General features: G+C 45.2%; 1 protein-coding gene across 21 annotated transcripts in view; it reads right to left on the bottom strand.

The window, feature by feature from the left end:
- The window catches only part of RFX2 (regulatory factor X2), a 90,669-nt gene that overhangs the window by 35,970 nt on the left and 40,066 nt on the right, over positions 1 to 14,633 (bottom strand). For 6 of the 21 annotated variants that reach the window (XM_059696961.1, XM_059696960.1, XM_059696962.1 and 3 more), the window contains 6 exons: positions 12,084 to 12,125; positions 8,296 to 8,408; positions 8,046 to 8,098; positions 5,790 to 5,879; positions 3,820 to 3,899; positions 1,846 to 2,107 (listed from right to left, as the gene is read on the bottom strand). In XM_059696961.1, coding sequence (XP_059552944.1) covers positions 1,846 to 2,107; positions 3,820 to 3,899; positions 5,790 to 5,879; positions 8,046 to 8,098; positions 8,296 to 8,408; positions 12,084 to 12,109 — 624 coding nt within the window. In that variant the 5' untranslated portion in view covers positions 12,110 to 12,125. Of the gene's footprint in view, positions 1 to 1,845; positions 2,108 to 3,819; positions 3,900 to 5,789; positions 5,880 to 8,045; positions 8,099 to 8,295; positions 8,545 to 12,079; positions 12,126 to 14,633 lie in introns of those variants that run through there. The other 15 variants (XM_059696967.1, XM_059696964.1, XM_059696972.1 and 12 more) reach the window with 11 other exon arrangements.

Here is a 14,633-nt window from a genome sequence, read left to right as displayed (position 1 = left end):
ATATAAATAGCTTACACAATACCAAAGAAAAATAAAGTTGGAGGAATCACTCACTATAAAGCTGTAGTAATTAAGAACAGGCACATAGATCAATGAAACACAACAGAATGTCCAGAAACAGATCCACACACGACCAACTGATTTTTGACAAAGATGCAAAAGTGATCCAATGGAAGAAGGACAGTCATTTCAGCAAATGATGCTGGAACCACTGGTGGTTTCATATGCATAAAAATAAACCTCGACCTAAACCTTACATCTTATAGAAAAGTTAACCCAAATGAAGCAGATCTAACTACAAAATGTAAAACTATAAAACTTTTCAAAGAAAATAGGGAGGAAATTTTTATGACCTGGGGATAGGCAGAGAGTTCTCAGGCATGGCATCAAAAGTGTGATCTTTTCAAAAAAGAAAAATTAATAAGACTTTATTTTTAAAAAATTATTTTTTTCTGCAAATGACACTTGTAACAGAATGAAAAGACACTATAAAAACTGGGAGAGAATATTTGCAAATTGCTTATCTGACAGGGGACTTATAAAGAACACAAAGAATTTTCAAAATTTAACAATAAGAAAACTAACAATCCAGTTTAAAAAATAGGCAAATGACTGGAACTGACACATCACCAAAAGCATATACAAGGCAAATGAGCACGTGAAAAGCTGCTTACCATCATTAGCAATTAAGAAAAGGCAAGTTACAACCACAATGAGATACCACTACACACCTATCAGAATGGCTAAAATGAAAAAATGCCGACAACAAGGAGTGCTGGCGAGGAGTGGAGCAACAGGCGCTCTTACACATCGCTGGGGGAATGTGAAATGGTACGGCCACTGGAGGAAACTGTTGGTGATCTCTGATAAAGTTAAATACACACTTACCGTATCAACCAGCAATCCTCTCGTAGCTATTTACTCAAAAGAAAGGAAAACATATGTCCATACAAAAACCTGTCGGTGAGGACTGATAGCTGCATTATTCATAATCGCCCAAAACTGGAAATCTCCCCAACTGCCCTCAACTGGTGAATGGATAGGTAGGAATACTACTCCGTTACGAAGGAGGAGGAATTACTGGCTCATGCAACAACCTGACTGGATCTCAAAGACGCCACACTGAGTTAAAGAAGCGGAACTCAGGTCATTACTGAATGATTCTGTTCATACAACAGTCCCGGAAAAACAAACCTCTAGTGATGGAGAAAGGGTCAGTGGGTGCCAGGGGTTGTGGGTGAGGGGTGGTCATGACTGCAAATACCAGGAGGGAGTTTAGGGGAGACCAACCATCAGGATCCTGACTGCGGCAGTTGTTACACAAACGTGCAGTGTGTCAAAACTCAGGGCTGTACACACAGGAAAGTCACACAGCTCTGTATTTATTTACAAAGTAAAAGTAAATATGGAAACTAGAGTTTTGAAAGGTAAGTTTTTAAAGCAGATGTTGTTTTGGACAGGAGCATGGCGGGAGCAATTCGGCATAGCTCCTAAGAGAAATTTCCTCTTGTTTATTCAGTCTAGTTTCATATGGGTGGATAGACCTAAGCCTCTCAGAGGCTGATAATAATGATGACATCAGCAGCAGCACATACAGGTATGGAGTTCTTCTTACAAATATGCAGTGTTCGTAATAGCCCATGATGGAAGATTAACGTTTTTGTGTTTTTTTTTTAAACCAGTGGAGGAACTGAGGTTCAAAGAAGCTGAGACTTGCCTTGGGTCACAGGGCCTGGCTGGGGCTGGCAGGGCTCCCTTCCAGGGCTCCAGCTGCCTTCCGCTCACCATCCCTCCTTCTACTGCTAGTCTATCCAGGGTCCTGTTGCCCGCGAGCCTCGTACATACCGTTGCTGGAGATGACCGGGAAGTGTGGGCCAGCGAGTGTCTGGTGCTGTCCATCCCCCCGTGGATGAGATAGGCTCCTGTGCTGGAGATAATGGGGCTCCCCCCGACATCCATGGTGATGCCCACCATGCTGTGGGAGGGGACTGCTGTCGGCGAGGAGCCTGCCATGGTCACCTGGGCGTCGCCCGGGGCCTCGAAGTAAGATGCTGCGCTGCTTGTGGCATACATTGGAGGCTCGGGGTTATAGGCATAGGCCGTCCGCCTGTCAGAAAGAGAGAATGTGCCTCCTCTGAGTCTGGAAGGAATCCTGCAAAACTTCATGTCAAAGTGGAAGCCTGATGAGACTGAACATTCGGGGTAAGTCAGACACCAAACGCCTATGCAGCACAGAGTTCAAAGCAATCGTCTGAAAATATTCAGGATCACATGCGGACTCATCAAAAACTGATCATTTAAAAATTCTAGGTATGAAGGGGTCATATGAGGGAGCTCCTTCATGGAGATGGAACACTTCTGTGTCTTATTATGGTTATGTGAAATGAGCCCCAGCTGGTTTGGTTCAGTGGATAGAGCGTCGGCCTGCGGACTAAAGGGTCCCAGATTCGATTCCGGTCAAGGGCACATGCCCGGGGTTTCGGGCTCGCTTCCCAGTAGGGGGCGTGTAGGAGGCAGCCAATCAATGATTCTCTCTCATCATTGATGTTTCTATCTCTCTCTCCCTCTCTCTTCCTCTCTGAAATCAATAAAAAAATATATTTTTTAAAATTTACACGAGAAAAAATGGCACAGAACTACACACACACACACAGGAGTCAAAACTGGTGAAATGGAATAAGACCCATGGGCTAGTTAACAGTTCTGTCGCAGTGTTACTTTCCTGCTATTGTCCTACAGTAATACTCAAAAAAGATGTCACCACAGGGGGAGACTGGGTGAAGGGTCTCCCATTTTGCAACTTCCTGTAAGTCTGCGATTCTATCAAAAAAGGTTAAAAAATGAAATTGCATAATAAAAAGAAATTTCTAAGTGATATGAAGAATTTGTCTAATATTACTTTAACATCTGGATTAAATGCTTAGCTAACTATGTATGTCATCCCATAAAGTTTTAAGTTCCACTCCAGTAATGCTGGCCATAGCAAAAGGCAGCTGGTAATGGTTTCTTTTTGGTGGTAACTAAAGGCTACGACCTGTCCTGAGGGAAGGCCCCCCTAGGTGGCAGGTGGCCCCAACCTCTGGGAGGTGTGCACTCCCATCCTGACCCCCCAGTGACATCATATATAACTGTAATACAATCGAACCCAAGAACTCGACATTGGTACAATCTACACACCTTGCTCAGATGTCATGGGTTTGACACACGCTCACATGTGTCTGTGTATGTATTAGAACCTTCAGTGTTGTGCTGTAGAAGCTCACACAGCTCCTTAACCACAACCACACTCTCATGCTTGATCCCTGAAATTTCAAAGGGGAGTTGTCGAAATCAAATGAGCAAAAGGACTTATGTCTTGAGTCCAATGAGCTTCCTGAGAAATGTGTTATTTTCTGCCCCAAGAATTACATAGTTCACAAGCAGAAAACCATATAAGTCCCTGACAAACAAAAAATCAAGTCATATCAACATCATAAAAAGCCAGAGGTTAACAAAGGCCAGGAGGAGAAAGCAGAGATAGAAATGGCTTCTGGATTGTGAAGACTGAATCTTTAGACTTGGGTTACGGTTTGTTTTTCTTAAGACTACCTTTTCTAGAAGTAAAAACTACAAAAGTGTATGATTTCTGAAATCTCCATAGGACTGTGATGACCTAATACCACAGTAATGGTTCCAACATAGCACCCAAAGGATAAGGGGGAGGGATTTGTGCAAACACATCCCCAAAAGGAAAAAGGTGGGAGAGTCGTGAAGGAAGGTTCCAGACGTGGCCTGAGGTTCTCTGTGAGGACCCTTCCGAGGGCAGGGGAAACCACGTACAAGGCACCATTCGTGTAGACGGCGTCTCCGCCTTCCACGTACTGCACTTGGGATGGGTACACGTGTTGCACAGTCTGGACCTGAAACATCAGATATTTCGTGTTACACACAGTATAGTCTACTTGTTCATGATTTTCCATCATTCAAGCTGAAAATAACTTGGACTGCCTTTTATTAACATTAAGTACTGCATGACAGTTGGCACGTCTTGAAAGAAATAGGAGAGGCAGTCCTGATCCACTGCTATGCTTGAGGGAAGCCAAGTCCATGGTGCCTGTTCCGTGGGGGAAGGAGCCAAATCGACAGCCAGGAAGGCCCTGGGCCCTGCCAGCCACTGTGTAAAAGGGTTGGTAATGCTGGACAGTGGAAATCAGAGTATGGACAGAATGCCAACCTCTGAGCACTGGACCTGTCGTCCACACCCAAGGACAGGGCAGAGGGCTCAAGCTGGTCACTGTCTACATGTTCCCCCTCATGCCCCCTTAGGGTGGCCCTGGTGCCTCTCCCCAGCAGGAGGGCAGGGGTCCTGGAGCCACACTGGGGAGAGACTGTGAAGGTCTGAGCAGAACTAGAAGAAGCAATGGGCCTCGAGTGAGAGATGTAGACCGAGGGTAATGGGAGGACCACAGAACAGCCCTACCTGGTCCCTGTCAGCGCAGCGCCTCAGCTAATGGCCCACAAGGGATGCTGGCTCTGGTGGTAGAGGCCCAGAGCTCTGCATGGAAGACTTCAGAATCTCACCACAGAGGGAACCTTACCCAATGCCTAATTCAACCTCATCTTGGGGTAACAAAATTAAAGGCTGGGTCCCATCGTGACCTTTCTCTAGGCCTGTGTGTGGAGCTGATTCCCACCTCCGAGGACAACCCAGCACGGATACACTCATACACGCTAACTCCTGGACTAAGAGCCTATCACGGGAGTCCAGGGATTACCATGCTGAGTGGGCTTTGTCTCAGGGGACCGAGTGAAATGCACAAGTCACTCCACAAGTCTGAGTTGCCCAGAGAGAAAGTGATGGTGCAGGTCCAGCCCCACAGAGGGGGGAAGCTTCTGGAATCATGACATTAGCCTCCATTTCCCCTCCCTCGAGGAGCTAAGGTTCCCTTCTGGGCCTGCTCAGAACCTTTGTTTCTCCCTGACCCCATAAGCCTCCCCTGGTTCCTCCTACACACACTGCTCATCTGAACAGGAACCCCTGAAGAAAGAAGCGTGTACTCTGGGGTCTCGGTCATCTCTCTATTTCACTCATGGTCCCTCCCTTTCAGGCAGGATCCTGCACAGATTTAATTCAGCATCTTTCAGAGCACAAGCCGGCCCTTGGGCCAGATCTGGCTTGCCTGTTTTTTGTAAATAAAGTTTTATTGACACACAGCCATGCCCCTTCTTTTTACATCTATGGCTGCTTCTAGAGACAAGGCAGAGTTGAGTGGCTGTGCAAGACACTACCTGGCCTGCAAAGCCAAAAAAAAGGCACTATTTGGCCTTTTCCAGAAAAGGGCTGCGGACCACTGTCCTACATCCCACTGACTGACTGAGCTGATGGTCTGTGCTGTTCTTTGGTGGGTGAGCCCACACTTTCGAGGTTTCTTCCCAGATAATTTAATCTCACAAGAGGCGCTTCCTTGGTCATGGCTCTCGTCTGAAGGTATAACACTTGCCTGCAGAGGGGTTTGCCTCCCCAGGAGGTTCTGTGTTCCTAATAATCCAGAACCTTTGCTATCTGTTTGCATGTCTAGCTCAGAACCCAGTGCTATATCAAGGGGCTGGCTTATGTCTCACGCACTGAATTTCTGAATGAATGAAAGATCAAAGTTGTCTTGGTTTGCTGCAAAACTGTTTGAAGTGAAAGATCTTTAAAAAACATAGAACCTTCTGGTAAGGAACTGAAGACATTAAAGAAGGAGCAGCAATGACAGAAAAGAATACATAACACAGAGAGGCCTCCAGATCACATGTGCTGTGGTTACCTGCTGTGGCACCTGCTGGATTCTGGGGAGGGAGATTGGCTGCATCTGGGCCCCTTTGGAAGCCGAGCCCGTTGCCTGGACCAGCACCCTCTAAAAGGGAAGGAGAGAGGGACATTCAGACTTGTCAGAGCTTAGGCCTGAAAACAAACACAGAATACCAACACAGCTACTGCCGCCTGGCCTGCTGTTGCTTTATTGGACACACAGAACTGAAAATGTGAAGGACCAAATGAACGCCAGAGTCAAAAGAGAAACAGGAGTATTTTGTTTACATAAAGCTGGGGCTTCAATTCTGTGATTTTCCAAAGTGGACCCTAAATGTCACTGGTCGTGGTGATTCTGCAGTGCTTTGCCTTCTAAACACCACCGTATAAAAAGAGGTCAACAGGGACCAGGCATTCTATGAGCTCACGATCAAAGACAAAAAGAACATAAATGGTGCAAATATCAATGGATGAATGGATACACACAATGTAGTCTCTCCTCACAATGAAATATGACTCAGCCCTGAAAAGGAGGAAAGCTGATAGGTGCTGCATGTGGATGAACCTTGAACACCTAATGCTCAGAGAAGCCAGACACAAAATCACCTTGTGATTCCATTTATGTGAGATGTCCAGAGCAGGCACATCCACAGACACAGGAAGTAGGTTTATGGTTGTCAGAGGCTGGGGAGGGGGATGAGTGACTGCTATGGGAGACAGGGTTTCTTTTTTGGGAGTGATAAATATATGAAAAATGCTACTTCTTTGTTTGCTTTATAATGGTGAATTTTACATGATGTGAATTTCACCTCGATTAAGTAAGTAAGAACATTAAGGATTTGCGTTCATACGCTCTAAAGCTGAGCTGTCCAATACGGCAGCTACTAGCTGTGTGGCCGTGTGGCCATTTCAATTTCATTCTATTTAAATAAGCTGTAAATTCAGTTCCACAGGTACACTGGCCACATTTCCAGTGCTCAGAGCCACGTGGAGCTGGTGGCAGAATACATCTGTGTCTGTTTAGTGGGAAGCTGTGTTGGGTAGTGTAGGAGGGCTGAGAGGGGAAACATGGACAATGCACCATAGGAACTGAGCTGCAAGAATTCCTCTTTCTGACAAGGAAGCCTGGGGTGTTCATTGTTCAGGGAACAAAACACAGCTTGTGGAGAGGGTGCTGGAGGAAAGGGAGTCCCCTGCACAGGCAGTGGGGAGGCTCAGCTTTGAGCAGCAGTGTATGTGGGGACAGAAGGGGAAAGGCAGTGGGGTGTGGATGTTGCCAAGGGGGAGAGGGGGCACCTGGATGTATCTCTAGCAGGGACGGAAGCCCTGGAACCTGGGAGAGACACAGTGGCCATAGCAGGACCCATTTCACCCACTCCACGCCCCCTCTGGCAACCACCAATCTGTCCTCTATCTATGAGCTTAATGTGTGGGTTTTTGTTGTTGTTTCACATACAAGTGAGATCATATGGTATTTGTCTGACATCTCATTTAGCATAATTCCCTATAGGTCCCTCCATGTGGTTGCAAATGCACAATTTCATTCTTTTTATGGCTGAGTAATATTCCATTGTATCTATGTATCACATCTTCTTTACCCAATTGTCTGGATGGACACCTAGCTTGTTTCCATATCTTGGCTATTATAAATAATGCTGCAATGAACAAGGGGCACAGATATCTTTTTGAGTTAGTTTTTATTTTGACACAGCCTTAATGTAAAAATTTTCTCCACAAATCCTATATAATAAAAGCCTAATATGCTAAGTGTCAGGCCGTCTGTTCAACCAATCAAAGCGTGATATGCTAATGATATGCTAAGGCTGCTCAACCGCTCGCTATGACGCGCACTGACCACCAGGGGGCAGACACTCTAACTGGTAAGTTAGTTTTCTGCTGGTGTCTGGCCGATTGGGACTGAGCGAGATGGGCCAGACACACCCTGAAGCCCTCCTGTGGTCCCTCCTTGCTGGCCAACCTCCTGCGTCCCTCCCCGGCCCCAATCGTGCACTGGTGGGGTCCCTTGGCCTGGCCTGCACCCTCTCACAATCCAGGACCCCTTGGGGGATGTCGGAGAGCCGGTTTCAGCCCAATCCGCAGGCTAGGCCAAGGGACTCCACTGGTGCACAAATTTGTGCACCAGGCCTCTAGTTTTATTTTATTTTAAATTTTTTTTTTTTTAGGGGGAGGCTCTAGTTTTAAATATATCCATTCTAATGCTAGATTCAATTGTGAACCAATACTGAGAATTTTCACTTATCATTTGCCTTACCCATAAAGTCTTTCTGTGTAAAAAGGTCATTCCCAAGGTAGAAGAAAACTTCCCTTAAAAGAGAAGAACAAACTAAGTCAGATTTGGTGGGGGAGACAGAGAAGGTGCAGCTATTTCAACAGCTCTAACCTTGGGCTGAGAAGGCAATTCAGGGGAACACAGATTCCTCCCTGCTGAGTCAAGTGCTTTTCAAAACCACAGTGGATGCAACCACACTGGCCACACTGATCTTCCCGGGCTGGTCTGTTACCTGCGGGGAGGCTGGCACTGGCTGGGCCACAGGCGCCTGGGCGGCCGCTGATGAGCACAGAGCCACAGAAGCTGGTGAGTCCGCTGCACCCTCTGAACTCTGCATGCTCAGTTCTGAAGAGAGGCGGAGAGAGGGTGAGCGGGCAGGGCTGCAGTCATGAGGCCCACAGAGGCAACTGCAGATGCAGACAGGACAGGCGAGTGGGAGTTCCCGATAGCCTTCCAGGTTCAGAGCAGGGATCCGGCCAGGCTGGGTAAAGAACGGGGAATAGGTTTTATAATTGTTCCAAAGAAAGGGAGAGGGGTGGGGGCAGGGACTGTTCTTCCAAATATTAAACCAGAAAGTAGCCCTGCAGGAGTTCCTTAGAGACATGCGGGGACAGTGGTCACTGTTTGTCCCTGTTCCAGGCTGATCAGCGTGAACTATTTTCAGGACTCATGGAACTATTTACTCATGTACCCAGCAAGCCAAAAGCCCCTGGTGGGTGCTTTCTGTTTGGGTAGCTTGGCAAATGATTCTCCTCAGGCAGGGTCTCTCCCCTTGGCCCTGTGACACTGGGGCTGGATCACTGTCTGGGGGGCTCCTGGGCACTGAGGAGTGTTGAGTAGCATCCCTGACCCCCCACCCGCTAGATGCCAGAAGCACCCCCTCCTCAGGTGGTGACAATCAAAAATGTCTCCAGACATTATCCAGTGTCCCCTGGGGACAAAACTCTCTCCCAGTTGAGAACCACTGACCTAGGGAGAAAAAAGGTGATGTACAGTCACAGTTAAGAAACACTGTGTTGGGCTGGGTACAAGTCCTCAGGAATGTCAACAGTAAGTCAAAATTGCCCTCTGCACATAGAGATCTTGGCCCACAAGAAAGCATAAGAATGTATTTCTTTGTAGCCAGATGCATATGTCTTGTAATAGGCAGATTTAAAATTCTCTACCAAAAGACTCAATATCAGAACAAAGTGGCAAATGATACAAAACCATTCTATAAAATGCAGAAAGTCAAACTGTCTTCAATTTTAAATAAACTACTGGCTACCTTAAGCATTTGAGAGGCAGCGCAATACACAAACTGCAGAGAGAGGAGGTGGCTCTGCAGGCCCTATCCTGTCCTGGCCCCAGTTCTGAGCATGCCACCCCTAAGAGTGGAGTCTCCTGGCTTCTGCCTCACATGCAGGCCTGAATGGCACAGCACACATCCCAGTGCCTAGGATATAGTGCCAGAACTTGCATGTTTCTCTATCACCCCAAGAGTTCCCAGCTGTAGGAATGAATATAAAAATTTTTTTTCAAAGCCTTTTTTTTTTTAGTGCAGAAAACAACTGGTAACAATAAAATAATTTGCCGAAGGGAAGTAGACACGGATATGTGTGTGTTTGAATCCAAATGTGTTAGTTTAATCTCATCTTTATTGACAGATTATTCCATGACTTTCTCTAGTCCCCTGTCCATAAGCCTTTGGTACCATGAGAGCCACTGGATAGATCTGTGGTCTGTGTCTGTGGCATCTTTGTTTCCTGTGAGCCTGACTCAGTTCTCAACACTAGATGTCCCCAGCACCCCATGGTGACTGGCACCTCCTCCTTAATTTGCCTTTTTCAGAGAAGATTATGGCTTTCCAGTCCTGTGTTTCCAACTCTCTCTTCCTTCCTGACAGAACTGACCTTTGGAATATTCTGTTGGAAATTGCTTAACCGAGGTCTCTTATTTACAGTTTTCCCTAACACTTAAATCAGTAATTTACACTCTATATACCACTTTGTTCCCATTTCAAGTCAAGAAGTGGGTAACTTCAGTGACACTAGGAGGAGATAAGTGGACTAGAACACTTTGTGAAAAGAATTTACTAGCAACAAAGTGAGAAAGCTGACTTCACTGAGATCACTTCTGTGTTCCAGAGGCAGAAATAATTTTATTCCAAAGTCTAAGCCTTAGTGTGAGAGCGTTGGGGATGGATAGTGAGTGAGTACATGGCTCAGCTTACTGTGGCCAGAATACACTTTCCAGAAAACAAGTTATTCCGTATCATGGAGTTTTCATGCTAACGTGTTCCCTGGTTTAACACACTATTTACTATGCGCTGTCTGAGTTGATTGCATTGTTCAGCTTATATTGTTTAGACAAGGATCAGCACACTTTTGCTGTGAAGGACCAGAGACATTTTGGTCATTTAGTCTCTGTGGCAACTACGATCCACTGCCATCATGGCACAACAGCAGCCTTTGTTGACATGTAAATAAATGATCTTGGCTGTATTCTAATAAAACTTTATTTCCAAATACAGGCCATGGGCAAAGGTTGCTGGTGCTCGGTCCACATAACCTGGGTGTGATAAAGTGATGTGTTTTTGGAAGATGGGTAGAAAAATCACACTGTCTTGATTTAAAACCTGGAGGTCCACAGGCCCTTGATCTAGTGCAGTGATGGTGAACCTTTTGAGCTCGGCGTGTCAGCATTTTGAAAAACCCTAACTTAACTCTGATGCCGTGTCACATATAGAATTTTTTTGATATTTGCAACCATAGTAAAGATTTATATTTTTGATATTTATTTTATATATTTAAATGCCATTTAACAAAGAAAAATCAACCAAAAAAATGAGTTCGCGTGTCACCTCTGACACGCGTGTCATAGGTTCGCCATCACTGATCTAGTGCATAGTTCTTGTGGCCATATCTCACCAACAGGGCAGGGCTGGAGGGGGCTGCAGAGGGCAACTCAGATTGTTAGAGGGTGGAGCTGCTAACATTTAAAGACAAATGGAAATATCAAACACTGGGCTGAAATGACAACAATGGTGCTCTAAAGCTTATGAAGTCACGCTAATTCACCAAACCGTGGAACCCCAGAAGACAGGTGTAGCCTTTAAAACTTAAGACAGGAGTTTGGGCACAATGGACAGATAACTTTGAGGAGTTGTAGTGCATTGAATAGTGTCTCCTCAAATTCATGTCCACCTGGAATCTCAGAATATGATTTTATTTAGAAAGTGTCTTTGCAGATATAATCAAGGTAAGGATTGAGATGAGACCATACTGGATTAGGGCGGGCCCTAAATCAAATGACAGAGTTCTTATGAGAGACAGAAAGGACACACAGGGAAAAGGCCGCGTGAAGACAGAGCAGAGATTGGAGCGATGTAGCTACCAGCCAAGAGACAACCAGGATTGCTGGGAGCCCCCCAAAGCTGGAAGCAGCAGGAAGGATCCTCCCCTACAGAGATCATAACCCTGCCAACACTTTCTAGTCTCTGGAACTACAAAAGGATAAATTTCTGATGTTTCAAGCCACCCAGTCTGTGTTACCTACACACCCCAACTCAAATAGGGGTCCATAAGATGAGGAGCACAAGGAACCAGTAGGGACCAGGGCATACCACAAGATAGTTTTGGTGTAGTGCTTCAGTGTCATGCACAACTCAGGCAGTTGATACATACTGATCAAATGAATGAACACTTTAGTAACTCCCCAGTATAACATCTGATATTGAATTATATAAGACAGATAATAAATAATACATAGATTCATATTTCAAAAGGCAGTACAGGTGGAAAATATAAATAAGTTCATAAAGGCTTCAGAAAATTTAAAATCTACTTTTAGGATGTCTGGGACTATTTTGGGAAATGTAGTGACCTTTGGAGACTGACTGCTCTACTCTCCCTGAACACCTCCCTTGATGCTAGTATCAGACACACAGACTGACACACTGTGTGAGCCAGTTTGGCTGCTCCGATATATTAATACACAACACGCCAGTCTGCAGAGAGCATGGAATCCTTCCTTACCTACCCGAGATAATGCTGTAGGTTGCACATAAGCTGATCCAGTTTTCTGAAATAAAAAAAAAGGGGGGTTCATTCATCAAAGGCTCTTAGCGCATCAAAGTTTAGGATTTTTTAGAAAGGTTTTTAAAAGACATGCAAAAGAGCGCTGTAATGGTGGGGCAGATTGGTTGGACTAACCCTCCTACAGATAACAATGATAAAATATGGGCAAAATATTTTTGAAAAAAGAACTATTTAAAGTCACTGGCTATGCTGCGGGGTGGAAGTGGGCAGGGAGAGGTCAATGGGGGAAAAGGAGACATATGTAATATTTTCAACAATAAAGAATTTAAATTAAAAAATAAAGTCACTGGAAGGTGACCAAAGCAGGCAGAACTGCCGGGAGTTCACCCCTGAAATACCACTGTCACAAGGTCAGATCAGCAACTCTGTGGCTTTTGGCCCTGGGGACCACCCCAATCCACAAATGCTAGGGTAGCAGAAAGCAGCAGCTTGTTGTGTTGAAGTGTCAGAGGAGAAATTCAGAATGTTGGGAGAGAATCCTGGAAGAGAGAGAGGCACAGAGGGGACGAGCCCCCAGATGCAACTACAGAGGCCACCCACATCTTTTCTTTCTTTATATCCTCACTCCAGGATATGTTTTTATGGATTTGAGAGAGAGAGAGAGAAAGAGAGAGAGAGATAGAGATAGAGAGAGAGAGAGAGAGAGAGAGAGAGAGAGAGAGAGAGAAATGTTGATGCAAAAGAGAAACATTGATTGGTTGCCTCCCACATGTGCCCCGACCGGGGATTGAACCAGCGACCTTTCAGTGCATGGGATGACACCCAAACAACTGAGCCACACTGGCCAGAGCACACCCAAATCTTTAAACCACACATGTGTGTGGGAGACACCAGGGACCTTGGAGAAAAAAACAGCAGCTTGAAGATGAAAAAAAAAAAAACACTAAGAAAAGATTTCAGCTGTTGCCCACTGCAGGAGTGACAGAGTTTGAGCCCAGCCAAGTTACATGCTACCAGGGGAACATGGCAGAATCCAGAGATAATATAACATATTTTTCATGATGTCTATGACCCAATAAAAACTGTTGCTGTGAGAAGAAATAGGATACTGTCATCCATCCTCAAGGAGGAAAAAAAGGAGTCAATTATAAGAAAACCAATCCAAGTGATGCAGATAAAGCAGCTACTAAAAATATGCTCAGGAACTTTAAGGAAATTATAAGTACAATGAATGAACATGTGGGAATTTCAACCAAGGAAGAGAAACTATAAAAAAGAACCCAATAGAAATTCTGGAGCCCAAGCCAGACTGGGTCAGTAGACAGAGAGTCGGCCAGCAGACTAAAGGGTCCTGGGTTCGGTTCCAGTCAAGGGTATATACCTCGGTTGCAGGCTTGATCCCCGGCCCTGGTCGGAGCACATGCAGGAGGCAACCAATTGATGTCTCTCTCACATTTATGTTTCTCTCTGTCTCTTCCCCTCCCTTCCACTCTCTCTAAAAACCAATGGAAAAATATCCTCTGGCGAGGATTAACAAAAAAAAAAAAAAAAAAAAAAAAAAGGAATTCTGGAGCTGAAAAGAAATTTCACCGAAATGGAAATTTCTCTGGATATGTTTAATAGCTGATTATCAGAGATGGCAGAAGGAGGAGTCAGTGAACTTAAAGATAGATCAATAGAATTTACCCAATCAAAAGAACTGAGGGGAAAAAAAATAAAGAGAAATAAGAAGTCTAATGTACATGTAACTGGAGTGCCAGAAGAAAAGGAGAGAATGAGAGAGGGAAGATATAAATTTAAAGAGTGACTAAACATCACTTAAATTTGGTGAAAGGTATCAACTTACAATTACAAGAGGCTCAGTGAACCCTAAGAAGAATAAATAAAAAGAAAGCCAATTGAGGTGCTATTAAACTGCTAAAATGAGAGAGAGAGAGAGAGAGAGAGAGAGAGAGAGAGAGAGAGAAACATTGATCGGTGGCCTCCTGCATGCTAGGTATTGCTCTGATCGGGAATCAAAGTCACAACCTTTTGATGTACTGGATGACATTCCAACCAACTGAGCCATTATGCCAGGACAATGCAAGAATGTTTTATTGCTGGTTTGCCATGCTAGTAGCCCTTGAAGAGCAGTAGTTCCAGCGGTATGAGGCTGGAGTGACTCCACCTGGTAGAACATGAAGCAGCAGGGGAAGAGAGGTGACAAGGGAACCAATTGGCCACATTCAACATGAAGTTTGAGAATCCTCTGTTCCTACTTAGCAGGGTCAGGCTCCTTGGTGATCAAGATCACCCTAAAACAGTCTCATAGATATGAATGCATGTCTGTGCTTCTGTTCTGAACGTAAACCTGCGATAAGAACTGGGAGCCATTCAGTCTGTCTCTGTTACATTCATTTGTCCTCTCTCCTGTTTTTCTTCCCAAGGCAGGAACCCAAGCATTCTTTCTCTGATTCCCTTCATCTGTGGCCCCTCTAGACTGGGGTCCAGAGGCCTTAGATGGACCAACACAATGGAGAGGGGCCTCAAACACAACCCAGCCTGGGCAGGT

Source organism: Myotis daubentonii, chromosome 5 (genome assembly GCF_963259705.1).
Source record: "Myotis daubentonii chromosome 5, mMyoDau2.1, whole genome shotgun sequence".
Lineage (NCBI taxonomy): Eukaryota > Metazoa > Chordata > Mammalia > Chiroptera > Vespertilionidae > Myotis > Myotis daubentonii.
This window is presented reverse-complemented; position numbering and strand designations above follow the sequence as displayed.